The sequence below is a fragment of the Mercurialis annua genome, linkage group LG5 (genome assembly GCF_937616625.2).
Source record: "Mercurialis annua linkage group LG5, ddMerAnnu1.2, whole genome shotgun sequence".
Classification (NCBI taxonomy): Eukaryota; Viridiplantae; Streptophyta; class Magnoliopsida; order Malpighiales; family Euphorbiaceae; genus Mercurialis; species Mercurialis annua.
Window position 1 is genome coordinate 51,457,164 of NC_065574.1, and position 21,509 is coordinate 51,478,672.

Genomic DNA, 21,509 nt, shown 5'->3' on the forward strand with positions numbered 1-21,509 from the left:
CTCAGCTAAACCAATCACTGTCCAAGTAGTCAGATCCTGAATAAAGCAAGAATCATGGTATAGAATTAAACCAATAGTCTTAGCATCTGTGAGTTTACTTGCAGAGATCAAATTGAAAGAGAATGTTGGGACATGAAGGACATTATGCAAAGTCAGAAGAGGAGACAACTGAATTATTCCTATATGAGTTACTGGAACAAGCTGTCCAGTAGGAAGTTTCACATGAACATTTTGAACTTCTTTATAGCTTTAAAAAAAAGATAAACTGCATATTATGTGATCTGTAGCACCAGTATCTAATATCCATGTATCTCTGTATGAACTTGAACTAAAGAATACATTATGAATAGTACCTTGTTCATTTGGAGATGCTGTGAATGTAGCAGATAAAGAGTTAACGTGTGCAGTAGTAGCATTAGTTCCATGATCATTATCAGTCTGAATAAGGTTCATAATCCTTTGACATTGCTCAGTTGTAAAAGGAAAAACAGTACCAGTAACATCAGAATAAGAATGAGAACCTTGCTGATTCATATTGCCTGGATCAAACACATCAGAATTTGGAGAACTATAACTCTGAGAATTATCAGCAACAGATCCTGCATATTCAACTTGATGAGCAAAAACACTATCTGGTTTCTGTCTTTGTTGAGAATTCTGGTATCCTTGAAAACCAGGTGGATATCCATGCTTTCTATAGCAAATATCTATAGTGTGTCCAGATAAGCCACAATATGTGCACATTTTTGGTCTTAACCCTTGCATAGGATAATTACCAAATCTTCCACCTCCTCTGAAATTACCTCTATTAAAACCACTGCTTCCTCTTCCTCTAGCATAACAAACACTAGGCTCATAGCTAGTATTATACATATTAACTTCTGAATCATAAGTACCTGATCCATAGCCTTTAGTCATGAAAACACTGGAGTCTACTCCCTCTTTTTGTGCTGCTAAGCCACTGAATTGTCTTTCATTCTGTATAACCATGGAAAATACCTTGTTCATCACAGGTAATGGTTCCATCATTAATATCTGCTGCCGCACACCAGAGAATTGATCACTCAATCCTTTAAGAAACTTAACCACTTGATCTTGAGAGTTGTTCTTCTTCATTATCTCAGAAACATTACAAGAACATTTAGGAAGACATATACACACAGGGAATGGCCTCATACTGTTGAGTTCATCCCATAGAGCTTTCAAATGAGTAAAATATTCAGTAACAGGTAAAGAATTCTGTTTAAAACTGTATATCTCTTCTTGTATATCACCAAGTCTATAAGAATATCCTTGTGAAAATCTTTCTTTCAAGTCATTCCAGATATCTAAAGCAGTATCAATACTAGAAACACTATCAGCAATAGCTGGAGTAACAGATCTATATAACCAAGACATTACCATTGTATTGCACCTCTCCCAAGCTGGATACAAAACATCGTTGAAATCAGGAGCAGAAATGGATCCATCTACAAACTTATACTTATTCTTTGAAATCAAACCCATTCGCATGGATTTGGACCGGGAATGATAATTGCTACCAGTTAAAACATTAGAAACTAAGATCAACGAAGGATTTTCATTAGGATGCAAGAAAAAAGGACTTGAAAGCATTTCTTCTGGCCTGACCGCCATTGAAGTTGCAGAAAAAGAACTTAAAGAAATAATGAAGAAGAAGAAAGAAGACTGAGCAACTATGGCTCCGATACCATAATGCAGAATAAGAAACTAAGCATATTAGAGAAGAAAGAGAAAGATATTCATTGAATCTTAGAAATTATGATTACAATGAAAGAGAGAGAGGAGCTCAGCTTATATAGCATGAGCTGAGAAAACAACTGATAAAAAAACACACGCAGTGTGTGTTGCTGCAGAAGAAGAAAGAAAGAAAAAAACAATAACAGAATGCCAGGCTGTAATGCCAGGCTGTCAAACCAAATATAACTGCAATATAATCATTGGGCAACAAACTGTTTAGGTCGTGGATATCAATTATTTCTACAATCGCTCCTTCCTTCTCAATTATATATAAAAAAAAAACTTCAATTTTCATGGCTATATAAATTTCATGTGAAATATTGCTTGTTGATTTCTGGTAATTTATAATTCATTTAAAACTAAGTATCTATTTTAAAATACAATATATAGTTTACTAACTTTGAAATAGATAAAATATGGTGAATATTCTATAATCTTTGTTCATATAAGTCGAATTAAAATATAGTTACTAAAATATAAATAGTTAAAAGTTGATAATTGTAATGTAAAATATTATGATCTTGGTGTTTACCAAAAAAGAAGTGTAAGATATTATACTTTATAGTTATGTATTATTTGGACAATCTTATCTTTCCACCAAATCATAAGAATCAAAATTTAAATCTCAGAAGAAATAAATTATGGATCAATTTTCAGATCACATTTGATTGGATATCTTTCACTTCATTATGAGATTCGTGTTTGAATGCTCATAATTCATCCGAAACAGAATCATGACACACTGGAAAATTCTACTATAAAACAATGTGTACGATAACATCCAATAAAAATGTATATTGCATAGTTTTATTTTATGAAAATAGACATAAATTTAGGTCCTACATGTCATGATATGCGTGGCTTCACCGCATAAATTAAGGTCCTACATAAAGCATTGCCAGTTTGGTTGATTATATGATTTAACCTAACAAATCATGAAAAGATGGCGAAAAATGGTAGCCACGTTTCAAAACTGGATATGTGACATTGTTCGAGCAAATATTGAGGACCATTGGATGAGCATTGCCCACAACATAAAACACATTCATTCATCCAAAAGTTTTAAAACAGCTCATACTTGCAGCATTAATCAACCTGCCAGCCTCACTTATTTCTTGTACCTATGGACTTATTTAGTAGTAAAAATATTAGGGTTTGCTATTGCTACTCTCATAGTTGGTATATGTGTTTTTTTGTGTGCATATTTTCCGGATTCGATTGAGATTTTACTGTTGTAGGCGATCATTTGGACCGTTTTTTATAAATCAAGTTAATTTAGTGTATATCTTGGTTCTTTTAAGTTTTGATTTTGTCATGATTCAAACTTTTTAATTGCAGATTCTTGTTGATTCAACAAGAATTGTGATTTTTTTAAGTTAGCGGAATGCATAATTTTTGACGTATTTTAGATATGTAATCATTATAATTCCTTTATATTAATATATTGCATTTACAATATTTGACGTATACAATTGTTTATAATTATTTATTAATATGATGGCGAGTTTTGTCGGAGATACATTCAACGTAAGTTGTTCACATGACTTATGAACCATTTGAACACTAGATGTTATATTTTTATTTAATTTTGCAAATACATTTGAAACTATATAGTCTACATTTTGACAACGGCACAAAGGAACAGGAACAACGGCCTATCTGCAATGCATAAATTGTACTTAGATTGTATAAGTGATCATTTTCTCAACTTCTAAATGCCATTCATAAGATGACACGGCATTTATGCTTAGATTAGAAATAGGATGTGATTCCCTCTAATTTCCTCCATTCAATTGTAAACTATATTAGACAAAAAGATGCTTAAACAATTAATAATAGAGCATTAATCAAAATATAATACTGTCAAATCAATCACATAATCAAGCAATTATTGTAGGTATAACAGGTACACAATTCAAACCCGAGGGACTCTTCTTTCTTTTAAAAAATTCTTAAGCACCAAAAAGATAAAAAGTCTTCACCGGTAGGTTAGCACAATAACTTCAGAAAGGCTAATACTTTCTCATAAGTCAACCGCAAATAGAGTTAGGTGCAGTGTATTAAGAATAGAACAGACTACACCGGTTTAACTGGTTCGACCACGAACCGAATATCAAACCAATTCATTTTTTTATTTTAAAACTAATTTTTTGGTTCAACTATTGTAAACCAAAAGAACCGTGAATTGATAAATCATTGAACCGATGGAACTGTAAAAATTGGTTGGTTCTTATGTAGTTGACTATAATTCATTTTTTAAAAAATACTACTAGTAATCTCTTAGATTTGAATGTTGGAATTAAAACAGGCGTTAGATTTAAGCAATAGAGGTTAATTTTTGACCCTTCAACTTGAGATGAAATATTAAAATAAAAGAGTGTAAATTTATTTATAATTTTGAAAAAGTCTCAAAAACTTGTAAAACCTGGATCAGTTACCACTTTTTAACTGATTCCAAATTAACAAATTGAGGATTATTTTTTAAAAAACACAAATTTGAGCTCTTGGTATTTTTTTTTTGATGAATGCTCTTGGTATTTTTTATTTCAAATTGAAAGATCAAAATGACTTTTTGTTATAGTTTTAGTATCGAACTTCCACCAGAATACTAAATTAAAGTTAAACAAAACAGCCGGTAATAGTCATTATAAGAGCAAAGTAGAACAATTAGCTCACCTAAAAATCGTCAAAACTATAATCTTTACAAGTTGGTTAATTTGTCTCATATTATCCCTTTATCGAGGTAGTAAAAATAATTGGAGAAATTAGAATTGAGATGACAACAAACTATTGGTCCATTTGGAAAAAAAAGGGTCAAATGTTTTCTTATCTTTTCTTTTTTACATATAGAGTTTCGACTACTAGAGTCTCATTTTTTTTGTTAGAGGTTAAGTAACATTTTTATTCAAAATCACAAATTTAACCTTATTCGATCTATATTCCAGTTGAAGAGCCAAAATATTTTACCGATCATAAATATGATATTCATTGAAATAGTGAATGTAGAACCGGTGTTTTCTACACGAGCAGGATAATAAGTGTAATAATAAGTATAGTGCCCCATACCAACTCTTTTTAAAAAATGCTGTTCATCAATTGCCCATGTGCCATTCAAAACATCAAAAATATACAAATACAAGATAATAAAATCTTCTTTGTTTCCATGCCAAGATCCTTTATTTTTTCCCAAAATTGATGGCTTTTCATAATTCAAATACTTTAATAATTCCTGCTTTGTTTGAAGGGTTAATGACCATAAAATTTGGTTTTTGTTAATTATTTCCGAAATTATCACCCAAAATTTTTTAATTCCCATTTTATGCCTTCCAGACCGCGGAACTGTTCCGCGGTTTGTGTAAACCGCGGAACAGTTCCGCGGTCTGTCCTACGTGGCTCCTCGCTGGAGGAGCCACATAGGAAAAGCAAACCGCGTAACAGTTACGCGGTTTGCTTTTCCAACGTGGCAAACCGCGTAACTGTTACGCGGTTTGCTTTGTGCAGTCAGGGAATTTAATTCCCTGACTGCACTGATTGGGAGAAGAAAAATTCTCCCAATCATTTTAATGTAATCATTTTAAAAAAAATTAAATAAATAAAATATTTATTTAAAAATGAAAAAAAAATTATTAAAAAAATTACGTTTTAATTGCTGAATTTTTTAAATTTAAAACGTTTGAATTAGTTAATTTTTATAACATTCTACAAAAATAAATTTATAAAATACTACAAAATAATTATATTAACAAATATTCAAATATAATTTATACTTAATAACAATAACATATTTAATAAAATAAAAATTACAAATTAAAAAAGATTACCACATCAGATAATAATGTACAAAGTACAAAAAAGAAATCATCTAGGAGTCCTATCGTCATATCTACTAGTGACCGGGAGGTTCGAGCGCAAGTTGTTTCTGTTACGGTTCGCCCGACGGCCTGTACTGATGGTGAGGTAACGTCGACCTGGGCGACCATCACCATCACCCTCTCCTGCATCGGCGTCCTCGTCGTCGGCTCCGTCGTCACCCTGCTGGTCCTGGGGAATGGCCGTACTCGTCGTTGCTGGTGGCGGGGTAACAAATTCTCCTTGTTGGCGGAACATCATCGCCTCCATGCTGTCTAGACCCAACCAACTGCTACCATATGACAGAAAGTCTGTAGTCCCAGGTGTCTGTGGAAGTCCCTGTGAAGCTGAAAAGTCCTGTGTACCCTGTGTAGGCTGATCCCACTGCACCTGAAAAGGAGGCACCGTAGGTGGTACATAAGCAGGCGGCGGAGGAACAAAAGGCGAAGAAGGTCCTGGTGGCACTGGATATGAACACGACCCCTGAAAATAGTGATGTGCCGAATCCCCGTAAAACTGGCCAGAAGAAGAAGGAGGACCCGATGAAAAGGGTGGCGGTGCAGAGCTGGACCCCGCGTAATAGTAATGCCCTCTGAAAGGATGAAAAACCACTGGGGGAGGCATAGGATCAGTCGGACGCTGAGGTGGTGCAGGGGGGGTGACGCCGCTGTCGCCGTCGATGTCGCAGTGTAGTCGGATCTATCGGCGCGTCAGGTATGACTGGTAGTCGATGCGGCGGTATAGAAGGCTCGATAGGGGGCGATGTAACATCACGGCGGTCCTCTCTAGTGCCTCTCTGTGTGCTGGCTGCGAACCGCCGAAGCTCAGTGTCAACAGGAGCATCCCTACGTACACGCTCCACAAAATCGGCCTGCACATAAAGATATAATACGTTAAAAAAAGTAGAAAATTAACCCACAATTTATTGATTAATTAATTGAAAAACATATAATTTAAAAAAATACCTGTGCTCCGAGCTCAGCGCCCTGTCGTGTGATCCAGCGACGCGTGACATACCGAAACCAATCCATATACTCGGAATGATAATGAGGTGGGTCCTGGAGGGGCTGTCCTGAAATTACAAACCGGAGCCGGTCGTCCCACACACGAATGTAGTGAGAGTGTGTCTGGATCCAAGATGAGCTGCTCTTCAGGGTAAGGGAGTGTAGTGAGTGGTCCTGAAGTGGGGCGTCTGGAATACCCTGTTGCAGTCCGAACTGCTGCAGAACTCTGTCTGCCTGGTGCCACTCCACAATATGAAAATAAATAAGTGGAACCGTGGCCCGCCAAAAAGCGCGCCCATCTAAACAATACGCTGGGATAGTGTCCAGCATATCATCAGTGTACGGCTGCCAAATAAACTGCATGTATAAAATATAAGACATTTAGTATTAAAACATTCCCACAATGAGCTATTTAACATACGAGATAATAAAACCGAAACATAATTTCTTACATCTTCGTAGCGAGATGTGTCAAGCCGAACACGGATGTCAGGCAGCGAGTGTCGAGCCGCACGGCTGGCGTTTCTCCGGCCTCCCCATCTGTTATTCAAGAACAACAACACATTAATCCGTCAATATTTAAGAAATAGAATAAAATTAAAAAATATTAAATAACAGTAAAACACACCTGTCGCCGAGTGGTAGATGTGGTGAAATAGTGGGATCGGCAAGAGCGGGAGCAATAACTCTAAGTCGGTCCAATGCCCACAGCTGCAGTATCCACAACGGCCCGCCCATGTTGCGGCGATTCGCAGACCGCAACGAACATGAGCAAAGCTCGTGATATAAGTAAGCCAGTGTCGCTGATCCCCAGCTGTAGGTCCGAACTGCCGCCAAGTCCTCTAAAAGTGGAAGAATCCGTAACGAAGTCTTTCCACTACCGAGGTCAGTGAAGCACAATCCTGTGACAGCGAGCAAGAGATACGCCCGTGTGTACTGATGGACAAGCTCGTCAGTCGCCTGGTCTGGTAACGCACTGAAGTTGGGGAAACACTCTAGGATCCAAGAAGTCCGGACGGTGGAATTTGCAGGCTTAACAGGATATCTGCCCGCAGGAATCCCCAAAACCCTCTCTGCCACTGCAGCCCAATCATGTACAATACCTCCTGTAACAGCATGACCGTCTACTGGTAGTCCGGTCTGAATGGCCACGTCCTGTAGTGTAACCGTGCACTCTCCGCCGGGTAAGTGAAAAGTGTGGGTCTCCGGCCTCCACCTCTCCACAAGGGCTGTGATCAGCTGCATGTCGACGCTATAGTGACGCATAGCAAAACAGCCTGCAAATCCAGTAGGCTCGATCATCGACCGAATACGGTGGTCCAAACTAGCGAACGGCAAAACAGCGCTCCTTCTAGTCGTACAGCTAGTGCGAGACAGAAATCCCTCGTCAGATCCCTGAAAAAAATAAACATTAAGTTAGTTCAAAAATTTAATTAAGTTGCAAACGTAAATGTTGACAAAAAAAAAGATGCAAACGTAAGTTACCGTGCCATCCCAGACATCCTGAGAGATATGGTCATGCTGTAAAAAAAGTAGCGCCGGTCTTTCAGGACCCGGCTGCATGTGATCGTGAGCAGCTGCCATGGCTGCAATTTGTTCAATACAAATTATTAAACAATTAAATCATAATAATATCAAACACTTGTTCACAAATAATATGAAAAAATTAAATAAAAATAACTTCATTAATTAAACTATGAAAAAATCATATGAAAAAATTAAATAAAAATAACTTCATTAATAAAAATAACATCCGTAGTACATGGTAAATGGAAACATAAATTCTCACATCACTGAACTCTAAAAGGACATGAACTAAGGTTATGACCATATGTAAGACATCTTCTACAGTAGTTGCTATTCCGCCTGTCCCTAAATGTCTGGTCCATTTCATTCCTACGCCTACTCTCAACCGGCCTACCCTTCTTCCTCATCCACTGTCTGTTAGGAACAAATGGAATTTCAGTGGAATTGATCCAACGATTTCGATTCCATAAGGGTTCAAATGAAACAGAGCTCCACGCTAAGATTCCGTACTCGCATTTGTAATACCATGAAATGTAGTCACGGTAGTTCTCTCCGTATTGGTTGCAGGCAGCTATCGCATGGGAGCACGGAATTTTCCACTGTTGAAATTTTCCACAGGTGCATGTCCCGTCCAGTAGACGAACTTGCTGTGTATTGCCACCCTTTTGTCTTACATTGTCGCACTGGGTCAAGACATTGAATACCTTCTGTGCCACGTTGAACTGTGAAGCCGTATGAGTCTTTGACTTATTTTCCCAAGTCTCAATTCTGTGTGCACAGACTGAAAACCCTTCACCACTGGCTCGTACGTCCAAAACATATGCTTGAAAGTTCTGAATTGTGGATTGTTTTCAATTGGTGTACCTGTGCATACACCGTTATTAGTAATTATTAAATCGAACTTATTTTTAATACTCGAAATTTTTAAAAAAATTACCGGTAGCATGCCAGACTGTCCTGGGATTAGCAACGCTGACATTCGTCATAAAATTGCAAATCTCCTTGAAAGAGTCGTCCCATTGTCCGAACCTGTTTGCAATGGCCTTTTCCTTGGCATACCAAGTTTTTTTGTAGCCGGGCCTAACTCGCAGTTTTTGAAAAATCCCCTCTTGAAGCGTTTTAATCCTAATGTCACGTTGCAGATGCAATTGCGTGTCGATGTGTTCAGCTATCTGTCGCGCTCTTAAATTGCGATGGTCTTGGTTCATTGATTGGCCGCTGCATTGGTGGGGGCCGTTATATCTTGTTATTATCCAGTCTGACTCGCCTTTTAAAAGCGACGCACGCAACCTCCAATTGCAAGTGTCATTGTTCACACACACAAGAACTATTGTTTTACCAGATGTTACACTGCTCTTGTATTCTTTATTAGCTGCAATGTGATAACTGGCCGCGCATGTCTGGACAGCATACCTCGAACTAAAAACCATCCCCAATTCAAACTCTTTGCCTGCTTCCCATATTGCATTTTCTTTAGGCCACAGATTCATATTGACACACATGTCGTCAACATTCTGATGCGTGTACTCATGAGGAAGGCGCGACTCAAAATGATCTGTATTTTGTTCCGTCCGACCACCGACATTCTCACCATGGGTGCCATCTCCATTATCACCACCGATGTCATCATCATCATCATTCTCGTTGTCATCAGCAACGGCCCCGTAGAAGTGTTCTTCTTCCTCATCCTCATCACTAAAATCATCACCATCGTCTACATCCGCACAGTCGTCTACATCCGCACAATCGTCTACATCCACAGAGTCGTCTACATCCGCACAGTCGTCTCCATCCGCACGTACTTGAGATAACGGATTGTACACAATATAAAACTCAAGTACCCTCATTTGTGGCGTCCGCGAAACATTACGCCACATTGCTTGCATATGAACATCTGTCTCCATAGGAAAACCATCATATTTTTGAAATCTTCCATGTTCATCGAACCGAGGCACTCGTAGATAAATCTTCACTATCTCGTCACCATCCTTCAGCCCAATTACCCTTCTAATTACGACTTGTAGTTGTGCAAAATTCACTACACTCGTCAGTTGAACCAGTTCTGATTTACCAGAAACATAATCAACTCCACCCGGAGTCGATAATATTGTACCATCCCAATAAATTTTTAGGGCTGGCAGCTCATTTGTCGTCATTACTACATTAAAAAAATATAATTTTAACTACATTTTTAAGGCTGACAGCTCATTAAAAAGAGGGTTACTGTCATTTAAAATATAATTCAAATATTCTACATGTCAAGTTCAAATTTTTAATAATTAGCCGATTTAAATGTAAATACGAATATTTTATGTAAACTTTTTCCCCAAACCTACAGTTATAAAAAAATTATATTTTCTCTAAATACTGTTAAAAACAAATACCTATTATATTTAATTTTTTAGTATCGAATCTATTTATATAATATAAAACATAAATTTTAATATTTTCACTAATTCCAACCTAATATCAAAATATTCTAAAAATTTCATATATTCGATTTTCTAATTTTAATTTACTCTATTTTACATTTATATAAACTTTATACACATTATTCTAATTTTATTTACACATTAATCTAATTTATTTTATAATATATATTTTTAAAAAAATTAACTAAATCTAACTATATTTATTTAACTAACTACATTTCAAACACTATTTTAATCTAATTACATTTCAAACATCATTTAAATCTAACTACATTCAATAATTAAAAATAACATAAATTTAAAAAACTCACCCGATAATTCCGCCAAAAATTAATATTCTCCGCCAAAAAATAATATTCCGTGCAAAAAATAATATCCGCCACGAAAAATAATATCCCTTTCCGAAAATAGACTCCGTAAAATTTTCTTCACAATAAATTAATATCCCGAAAAAGCTTCAAAATTTATCTCTCTAACCTCTCTCTAACCTCTCTCTACATATCTCATAACTTTTTTTTTAGTGTGTGAGTGAATAAGGGGGAATGATTTCCCCCTTATATAGTGGTGTAGACCGCGGAAATTTTCCGCGGTCTACAACCACTCGGTCAGGGAATAAATTCCCTGGCAGTTGGCAGCCAGGGAATTTATTCCCTGACAGAGGGAATTAATTCCCTCTGTAAACCGCGGAAGTGTTCCGCGGTTTACAGTGACGTGTCACTGTAAACCGCGGAACTCTTCCGCGGTTTACAATGACGTGGCCCCATCTGCGTCCAGATGGAGCCACGTCTGCAGACCGCGGAACACTTCCGCGGTTTACTCCAAACCGCTTAAGTGTTCCGCGGTCTAGAAAGCACAATTTGAGAAAAAAAATTAAACACGGGGTAATATGAGAAATTTTATTAATTTTTAAGATAAACATGTCATTAACCCTTGTTTGAAAGCAACCAGTAAGAAACTTCACATGTGAAAACAATTAAATTCTAGAAATGCATTCTCATTCTGTCTAGCTCCAAGAATATACTTCAGACAGCAACTAGTATCCCATTTCAAAAACTGGTTTAACAGTGTCTCAAATTACTTCAAAGTAGAAACTTTAATTTATTAATTGAGCAGAAATTCCTCAGGTTTCTGGATAAAACCAGAATCAAAACATAAAACCAAGATTGACAAAATTTCAATCTGGTGAAAATTCAATGAAACAGGAAACTCAAAATAACAAAGAAAAAAATCTTATTATCTTCAATTCATTTAGTGAGAAGATATCTTCAAATTGAGTGACTTATTGATCCAAGATTTCCAGCTCCCACTTCCCTTCTGATTAAGACCCGCATTCGATCTCGCTTCGTCTTCGACCTTCTCAGCTCTCGGTTTCTTGCACAGCATAAAATTCCGACAACCGATCGATCCAATTGTCTCCCATGGACTCAGAGCTGCAATTCACAAAACCCCCTCATCAGCTAAAATTCAGTTAACTCAGTCACACATTTCAACAAACACGTTGTGAGCAATACAATTCCCATTTCAAATCACTAAAAAACCACAATTACAATACAAAAAAGACTTAAGGGTATTCAAATTGCTTACCACCAGAGCCAGCAGTGGGGCAATAAAGGAAAAATTCGTTAAGATCAGAGCCAAGAACAGGGAGCCGACCCTCACGAGCATAAGATTTCAAAGCAGTATCAATAACAGCAGCAACTAATTCTTCTTCATTCACTACGAATCGGATCGGACCGGCACTGCCCATCACCGTCACGCTAATCAACAGCCGGTTGCCCTTAGCAACCGACTGATTCTTCTTAGGCTTATACAGCAACATTTTTTAGCAAATTAAACAATAACCTTTTGTTATAATACAATTACAAGATCTCAGATTGCAAAAATCCAATCAAATAACTGTCAAAAACAGAGAATTTAACGCTCTTGAAAAATTTAAAAAAAAATAGAAAAATTTGGGAAAATTGGAAAAATTCAGGGGTCGACGCCGATGCAGCGGTAGTACCAGCCTTCCTTGCAAGAACCGAAGCCGAAGCCAAAGCCCGCCCTTGATTGACAAAGGCAGAGCATGTAATTACTGATCTCACTTAAGATTTCCACCATTCACAACGACGAATTTCAAATCTTGATTCTTGGGTTGATCTATTTCGACTGCTGAAAAGTGAAATTTGCGTGATTTTATCACAACCCAGAAGCAAAAAAGAGCTGGGAATTTGATGGGTGTGAGCAAAATGGAATGAAATTATCGGTATATTTATAAATTGGGGGAAATGTGGTGGGGGCTGGGAAATTAGGGTTAGGGTTTGTCTGTTGAAGAAAATTTGGGGAAATTAGGTTTTGGTTGAAGGGTTCTTGGAGTTTGATTACTTATTTATATAAGAGAAATTGCCTGGCAATACGCGCCGATCTTAACTCATTTATGGTAACTAATCCACGTTTTCTTTATTTCCAAGTAATTTTTATCTGTCCATTTCTGTAATTTTGCAGTGAGTGAATCGTTTAACTCGTTTTGATTTGAACCGGGTTACTTGTTTTGTACGCGTTTTGTTTTACTAATTTAGCACAAAAATGATACCTAAGCTCAAATGGTTAAGACACTCTAATTTTTAACGTTTCGGTTTCGAATTTTAATAGAACCAGTAGTTTAGGCTGATTTGAAAAAAAAAAAAAAAGAACACTAACCATTAATTAATAAAGTAATTTGATTTTATCTCTCCAAAATACTTATCACATAAACTTCATTTTAAAAAAAATTATCGTTCAATCGAGTTTTTTTGGTTGTTTCCTACCAAAAAAAAATATTTATTTAAATGAAGGTACAATTTGATAAAATAGTTTTTTTATTTAATTATAAAAAAGTATAATCTTATGATTTTTTTTTTCATTTTAATATTTTATCTGTTTTATTTTAATTGTTTATTTTAATTTATGTGATATTTTTAATTTAATTTGTTTATCTTTTTTATAATTAAGGAGGAATAAGCGTCTGTATGAAGATTTAAATCCACAATTAGCAATTTACTGGCAACACTTATATTATTTAATCTATATCTCATTGATAATTAAAATAGAATAGAAAAATATTAAATTAATTATCGGTTTGTTTTCCAAACTAGCATAACATGTGCCCTTATACCCTGAAAATAAATGATCTATATCTTTACAAATCTATATTTTATATTTTATTTATAATTCTATATTATTTTTAATATATTTATAATTTTTATCTTCTTTTACTAAATATATATATATATATATATATATATTTATATATATTTTAATTTCACAAATACTTTTTTCATTTTTTAATAATTTATTTTTATTTTCATAACAAAAATTTATTGGTGTTTTTTTTATTCTTTTATCGTATTTTTTAATTGAACTATGATGAGTTTATAGTGTATCTATTGTGTTTTTTTAGTGGAATTATGGCGTATATATAGTGTAAATATGGTGTCTTTATAGTGTAACAATAATGTATATATGGTGTATTTATGTTGTATTTGCAGTGTTTTTATGGTATAAACACTGCAAATGCACCATATATATACTAAAAAAACTGCAGAAATACACCAAAAAAACATAGATAAATCTGAAAAATGCCAGAAATACACTATTAATACACTAAAAATATAATATAACGTAAATACACTATAAAAACACTACAAATACACCATAAATCATTCGTTGTTTACAAAATTAATAGCATCAATATAAAAGAAAAATATATGAATAAAAAAAAGATAAAATAACTATATGAATACTAGAAGAATTTTATAAACCAAAAAATAATAGATCTAAAATAATTTATTTATAAAATATTTAAATCATCATAAAAAACCTAAAAAATTACAAAAAATTTAAAAACAATATCAAAAAATTCATAGCGCGAACGGAAGACACGAATAAAAATACGACCAGAAGATACGAAAAATCTACCGGAAAAGACAAACGAAAAAAAAAGAAAAAAAGAGAGAATTTTAAGAGAGAAAAATAAGAGAAAAATATGGCTATGTAAAATTTGAACCTAAAATGATATATATATATATATATATATATATATATATATAGTAGGATATTTGTGTAAATATATTTGTTATTATTAAGAGTGAAAATTATGAAAAAATAGTGTAAAAAATAATTAAATAGTATATTTGACAAATAATCTCATATTGTATTCGAACAAAAAAATTCCTGTAATTAGAATAAATTTTTATAAATGTAAAATATATGCTTTTAAAATAAACCAATATTATTAATATATTTATAAAAACTCGGATTAAATATAATTTCTTTTTTATTAAATAATAAAATAGTTAATATTTTTATTTGCTTTATAATATATATATATATATATATATATATAACCCTCCGTCCTAATAGAATTGTCCATTTTGAGAAATTTTTTTGTCCCAAAATTCTTGTCCACTTTCAAAAAGTAACTAATTTTTTTATATTATTTCTATTTAAAATCCACTAATGAGTAAATTGAAAATAAATTGCAAGTGGATTCTATGTTAAGTAAGGGTATAACAAAAATGGTAATTTTTTTAACATAATTCATAAATAATAATTTTTTTTTTTAAACTGTTTGATAAAGATAAAGTGGACAACTTTATTAGGAGAGAGTAAATATAAATATGTATATGTGTGTGAAACGTTTCAATGGAATTGGAAGCTTAATTATGATTCGAATTAATTCTTCCTGCTCAAACATTGCATATCGTCTTTTAAAAAAAATGATTATAAATTAACTGTGCACATTTTCATATTCTTTTACTAATATTTTATCCCAACCAAGTTACACTTTTAGAAATCCAAATGCATTGATCGCCAATTACTGAAAAAAGTATGATTCACTTTTTGTCTACCACACTCGAGTTAATAATAATACTAAAAGTAAGAGCGATTAGTGTTTGTTCTTATTCCCATATTCATTGGTAAAAATGATATGAAAAGAATATCAATTTAAGACTAATTAGTGTTTGTTCTTATTCTTTTCATGTTCAAATTTAAAAAACTCCCCACTAATCTCTTTTTCTTTTGGTGTGTTGACTCAGTTTGTAACAATGTCTTTTTATTGTGTTAATTTGTTTTTGATAATATTGTGTTAATTAATTAATTTGGAGGATTCTAGTTTAATTAATTCAAAAATATATTCAAGATTTCTTTTTATTCAAAAGGTCAATTAATTAAAATTTGAAATTTGTAAAAATATGAAACATGTATGGATAGTACTACTTACAACAATTATTTTCTAGATGTAGTGATAAAAAAATATAAGAGAAAAATTTATTTATTTGTCAATTATAGTCTAAGTAAACAAATTATGTTAATTTTACTCAAGTTTTTCAATTAAAAAATTAAAAAAAAAATTATTAAAATAAATATAAAAAGTAAATTATCCAATGGCTGCTATATGATTAAAATTAAAATTAATTAATTCAATTAAGCGAACTCAGTTACAATTAAAATTAAAATAATACTCCCTCCGTCCCACTCTAATTGACAAAATAACTAAATTACAATAACCAATACAAACTAATAAATGATATGGAGAGTTACTTGTATACCCTTCTATTGATAATAGAGTTAATTAATGCTATTAGTATATTAGTCAAATTTTCATTAAATATTCACCATTTTTCCATAAAAGACATGACTTTAAATGAGGGTAAAGATGGAAAATTAAAGGAAAAAATTATAGTTATGTTAGTTTTGTCAATTAGAATGGGACACCAAAAACTCCATATTTTGTCAATTAGAGTGGGACGGAGGGAGTATTATAATTGTTAAAATTGAAGATTTGATTAAAAATACTAAAAAAAGACAATTGTTTGAATTTGTTACATCTATTATAATACACATGTAGCAATAGTTTCTTCCATTTTATAAAATTTATGGAATTGTGATGTTCATAAATATCATACAATAAATGAAATTATATCTTAATTAAATGTCAAAAAACCATACATTTGCTCCTTTGTGACAAAATTGCACCTACCAACACATTGCTATTTAATAAGGTGGTCCAAATTTATTTTAGCATAATTGAAGTCCATGTGCAGCAAAATGGAGAATAAGAAGAAAGAAAAGACCAATTTGTCATTTCTGATTTTATTTTTTTGTGATTGTACTGCTGTTTTGAAAAAATTCAAAAGATGGGTAATATTATAATATGTGATTCTTGTCATATTGTAAGGCCACGCCACATTTATTCAGAACAAGAATCATGCTCTTCTGCAGTTTTCTGATCTGCCAATATTTTAATAATTACCCAAAATGCATTATTAATAGTACAATTACATTAATTACATACTCTTTCAGTTCTAGTATTTAAAAATTTGTTTTCTTTTACATGTAATTTCAAATAAAATAAATTAGTAATTTTTATTTTTATTTTACTTATTTTGAAATTCTATTTAATAATTAATTATTTTATAAATTATTCAAAATTGAGAATATAAAAAAATAAAAGAGAAAATTAGAATTAAGAAAATATTAAAAGTTCAAATTAAACTTATTAATTGGACATTATAAAAATTGTACTGAGACTTTTACCGGGGACATTTTGTTGTCACGTATTTAAAAAAATTATTTTATAATTTTTTTTAAACGTAATTTAGTAAAAAATTATTTGACTTTAAAAAAATACTATTGAAATGTAAGATTGGAGAAGATTTCATGCACCATAGCTCTCCAAAAACACGCCAAGTTTTGTATGTTATTTACCACTTAATATGCTGCATGCAATTAAAGTTGCTATTTCATGCATGTCACATTTCTTTCCTTCTTAGTATTGTTTATTTGGTAATGACTGTAAAAATAATAATTAGATATCTCATATCTGGTGATTTTGGAAACTATAGTAATATACTATATATACTTATAATGTTAATTATTATACTTTTTAAGTTGGAATTCTAGTTGAAGATGATCATGAATAAAAAATTTGCGCATATGTTTGGTACATGATGTGTGAAACGAATCAACGACAAATTGCACCTCGTTTTGATTTCTTTACTCTATATAGTTTAATTTTCTTTCATATTAATTATAAATTTAATATCTTAAAAATACTAATTTTTATGTCGGACTAACTCTAATCAAACCTTTAAAAATCACCTCATTTAGCGCATGTTTTGAAATACAGAGTTTTTTTATAGCTTTTTATTTTTGAAAATAAACCGGTTTTTTAGTAACATTATAATGGTTTTACAAGAAAAAAAATGTTTTAATTATAAAAATTGCTATAAAAAACACAACATTTTAAAATGGATTAAATAAAATAATGTTAAAAAGTTTGATTAGAATTGACATGGCTCGCAATTTTTTTGATATTTTAAAATATTAAACTTTAACTACACGATAGTAAAACTGATTTCAGATATATATACTTTTAAAGAGAAATAAATATTTGACTCTATCAAATTATATCTATTTCTCCCGTCTCCTGTAAAAAGATATAGTTAATTTTGAGCAACGGATATGATTTAAGTAGGAGTGAAAAAAATCGTAAAATAATATTATTAAAAGAGAAAAATAATTGTCAAATAATTAATCTATTTAAGATTTAAAAAATTAAATGGATGTTTAACTTTAATTTAACACATTTTTTGCACATAAAATATTTATTATTTTAATTATAATCTTATCATCATCTCTAATTGTAATTTTTCTGCAAGGATTGAATGGTGTTATACCTCACATTCACCGTACACCCAAAATATGAGGTCGGAATTAAAAAAAATGATAATATTCTCTTTATTCATACTTGATAAATTCATTTGATTTATATATACATTAAAAAATCTTTATTTTTAATTAATATTGTATTGTCTTTGTATAATATTTATTAAATAATTAATTTGTTCATCATTTTAATATATTTTTATTAAATATAATATAAACTAACTCATAAAATAAATAAATTATTTTTTAAAAAAATTATCTACTGCTGTTGTCAAAATTATTAATAATTTATTTCAAATTCAAGAGATTATATTTACAATTTATATCATTGTAAAATGGATGGTGTAGATCAATTAATTAAAATTGTAATTTTTTATCTACACCATTTATTTAATAATTAATAGTGGATGTATTGAACATATAACTCGTTCAAGTTGAAATCCACTTAAGAAAATCTCAATCCATCTTTATATATATAATTTTTTAATTTTTTTTATATCTGTCTTTTTGCACTGCTCGGCTCATTCTTCGAGCCCTGCTTCTTTTTTCTCCTCTTTCTGTTCTTCTAATATTATCACATCATCAAATTCGGTTCACATTTGTCTAAATTTTTTTTTACGTCTAATTGCTTCAGATTTGTATTAATGTTAGTCTTGATCACTCTAAAGAAAAGGTTGATTCTATTTTTTTACAATGAATTTATTTAATTTCCTCATAGTTTGTGATTAAGAAATATGTTTTCTCCACGCAATATAATAACTACTTTGAGAATAATACCTACCTAGTTCGATATGTCCTAATCTTTATGTATTTAATTGTTAATTGACAAGCGGCCAAATTGTCATGTCATCATATGCTGCTGCTTAAAATAAAAAGAGTGTAATATGTGTTAAAAAAACATTACCACTTAAATATATCAATTTTTTTTATTAGTACCATACTTTTAAAAAACTAAATTTGAATATGTATTAATAATTATATTCAATAATAAATAATTGTTTAAATTTTGTCAAAATCAATTTTTTTTTTCAATTTTTTACTTATGACTAACTTTTCTTAATTTTAATAAGTATTTTACTATGAAAAAAAAAACAATTGAACCATATATAAATAAAAAATCAGGGATTAAAGTGCAGGGAAATTAAGGTCCCTGCACTAAAATATCCATCATTGAATCCCTTAATTTTATTTTATTTAATGGATATTTTAAAATTCCTGCACTTTAATTTCCATCATCCCGTGGTCCCTATGTTAAGGCGAGTGTTGACGCCGTTAACGCACTTTTAATTTTCTTAATTTTAGATACCTGCACTTTTAATTTTTTAATGTTACGTCCCTGCACTTTTAAATGTTGAGATTATGTATAAATATGCATTAATTTTTAATTTAATAAAACTAAATTTAAGTATAAAATATTAAAACTAATATTTTTTAAAGGGTATGAATTTAACATATTCAAATAATAATAATGTCAAAAATTATATTTTTTAGTTATTATTTTATTGAAAATTTCATTCATTCTTACTGAATGTTTAATGTATTATTATTCATCTATAAATAAAAAAGTATAATTTATTTATTTATTTTATTACGTTAAAAATAAAAGTGAATTTAATTTTTATTTTAACAAATAAACAATAACTTAGAGAAATAAAACGAATTTTAATATTTTTATTAAATAATTAAAATAATATTCTATACCGATAAATTTTATTTTTTAAATAATATGATAACATCGCACTTAGAGGTGTAAACGGACGTTGATCTTGATATACGTCAATTTCAAAGTTGAGTATGTTATATAAGCTTACAAGTTTGAGCTGTCTACTTCCATTTTTAGAGGAGACATATCAAGCGGAAGTCTGAATGAATTTCTAATTTTTTAATAATTTTTTATATTACCTTTATTTTTTTTAAACTAATTTTGAATATTTCTTGAGTAAGGGCCTCATTCACGAAATGTACTCTAATACTTAAATCATATTTATTTTATAAAATGATCGTTAATATAATTTTATTAAATCTTTATAATATAAATTACTTAGCTTTAAATAAAAAATAAAATTAATTAATTTTTTAATTATATTAAAAAAAATAAAAGCGAACTGGATTTATTATTTTTAAAAGTAAATATTAACTAACATAAATAAAACTAATTTTCATATTTTTTATTAAATTATTAAAATGATATTTTATACCAATGATTTTTTTAAATAATATATAACAACATCGCACTTACAAAAGTAAACGGAAGTATTCTCAAAAGAAAAAAAAGTAAACAGACGTCGATCCTCATGTATGTCAATTTCGAATTTGAGTGTGTTATATAAACTAACAAGACAAAGCTGACTTCTTCCATTTCTAATAAAAAAATAAAAAATAATAATATTTTTATTAATTTAAAAAATATTTTTATTGTTAATTTAAATATTATAAAAAGTTAATTAAATTGCAATAACATCTTATATTATTAATTAAAAATTATATATTTTTAAAATATATATATTAAAATAAATTTTTGTATGAAAACAATTATAAGGACTTTGTTTATATAAAATTAAAGTGTAGGGACCTTATTTGTATAAATTAAAAGTGCAGGGACCTTATTTGTATATATCAAACTATAAAACTGAATACTAGTCTCATTAACGGCGCGTGTACTGCACGTGCTAACAGAACCTTAACAGAGGGACCTTGGGATGATGGAAGTTAAAGTGCAGGGATTTAATAATGGGGTACTTTAGTGCAGGGATCTTATGTGCAAAAACAGAAAAGTGCAGGGACACGCAGATGTATTAAGCCAAAATATAAATATGGTATTTATATATAAATATTTTTTAATTTGAAATTTATTTAATATCATCAAAGTATAGTAAGTTTATTTTTTCTATAAATATTGTTGAAAAAAAGTTTGTGTGTCATTGTTAAAATGAAAAAAAAAATTAAACAAAAAGCGGTCATTATGAAATTATAATTAGTTTATTTTTTAAATTTTTTATTATATTTTTTATTATATTTTTTAATTTTTATTATCATCAATAAATTATAAAAATATCATTAAAATTAGATACAAAAAATTATTTTTCTTAAATTATTTTTCAAATAAATTCAAAGATTTATCCAAAGAATATGACAATACAATTGAAAAAGAGAATTGTTATACATTACTACTTTTAATCCTCTCATATATGGACGATCTATGTACATGCATGTAGGGGTGTGCATTTGGTTTTCCAGTTCGGTTTTGGAC

At 30.9% G+C, this 21,509-nt stretch overlaps 4 protein-coding genes across 6 annotated transcripts; all 4 read right to left on the minus strand.

Annotated features, from left to right (window-relative positions):
- Positions 1 to 5,455: 5,455 nt before the first annotated feature.
- LOC126680717 (serine/threonine-protein phosphatase 7 long form homolog) lies at positions 5,456 to 11,190 on the minus strand. 3 transcript variants are annotated; one of them, XM_050375891.1, is made up of 6 exons: positions 10,882 to 11,190; positions 8,097 to 8,197; positions 7,240 to 8,006; positions 7,064 to 7,151; positions 6,573 to 6,968; positions 5,456 to 6,478 (listed from the first exon to the last, which is right to left on the minus strand). In XM_050375891.1, the coding sequence occupies exons 2-6, from the start codon at positions 8,193 to 8,195 to the stop codon at positions 6,236 to 6,238; spliced, it is 1,593 nt and encodes a 530-aa protein (XP_050231848.1). In that variant the 5' UTR covers positions 8,196 to 8,197; positions 10,882 to 11,190; the 3' UTR covers positions 5,456 to 6,235. The 3 variants fall into 3 exon arrangements, with proteins under 3 accessions (XP_050231848.1, XP_055962005.1, XP_050231850.1); XM_056106030.1 differs by lacking the exons at positions 8,097 to 8,197; positions 10,882 to 11,190 and adding an exon at positions 8,664 to 8,755; XM_050375893.2 differs by lacking the exons at positions 8,097 to 8,197; positions 10,882 to 11,190 and adding an exon at positions 8,649 to 8,740.
- On the minus strand, positions 5,617 to 6,231 carry LOC126682036 (uncharacterized). Its single transcript, XM_050377594.1, has one exon. The coding sequence runs from the start codon at positions 6,229 to 6,231 to the stop codon at positions 5,617 to 5,619; it is 615 nt and encodes a 204-aa protein (XP_050233551.1).
- Positions 8,330 to 10,563, minus strand: LOC126682037 (uncharacterized). The gene is made up of 2 exons (XM_056106031.1): positions 9,076 to 10,563; positions 8,330 to 9,002 (listed from the first exon to the last, which is right to left on the minus strand). The coding sequence occupies exons 1-2, from the start codon at positions 10,292 to 10,294 to the stop codon at positions 8,827 to 8,829; spliced, it is 1,395 nt and encodes a 464-aa protein (XP_055962006.1). The 5' UTR covers positions 10,295 to 10,563; the 3' UTR covers positions 8,330 to 8,826.
- Positions 11,191 to 11,644: 454 nt separating the features above from the next.
- Positions 11,645 to 12,942, minus strand: LOC126680724 (uncharacterized protein At4g22758-like). Its single transcript, XM_050375907.2, has 2 exons — positions 12,155 to 12,942; positions 11,645 to 12,000 (listed from the first exon to the last, which is right to left on the minus strand). The coding sequence occupies exons 1-2, from the start codon at positions 12,387 to 12,389 to the stop codon at positions 11,819 to 11,821; spliced, it is 417 nt and encodes a 138-aa protein (XP_050231864.1). The 5' UTR covers positions 12,390 to 12,942; the 3' UTR covers positions 11,645 to 11,818.
- Positions 12,943 to 21,509: the final 8,567 nt, after the last annotated feature.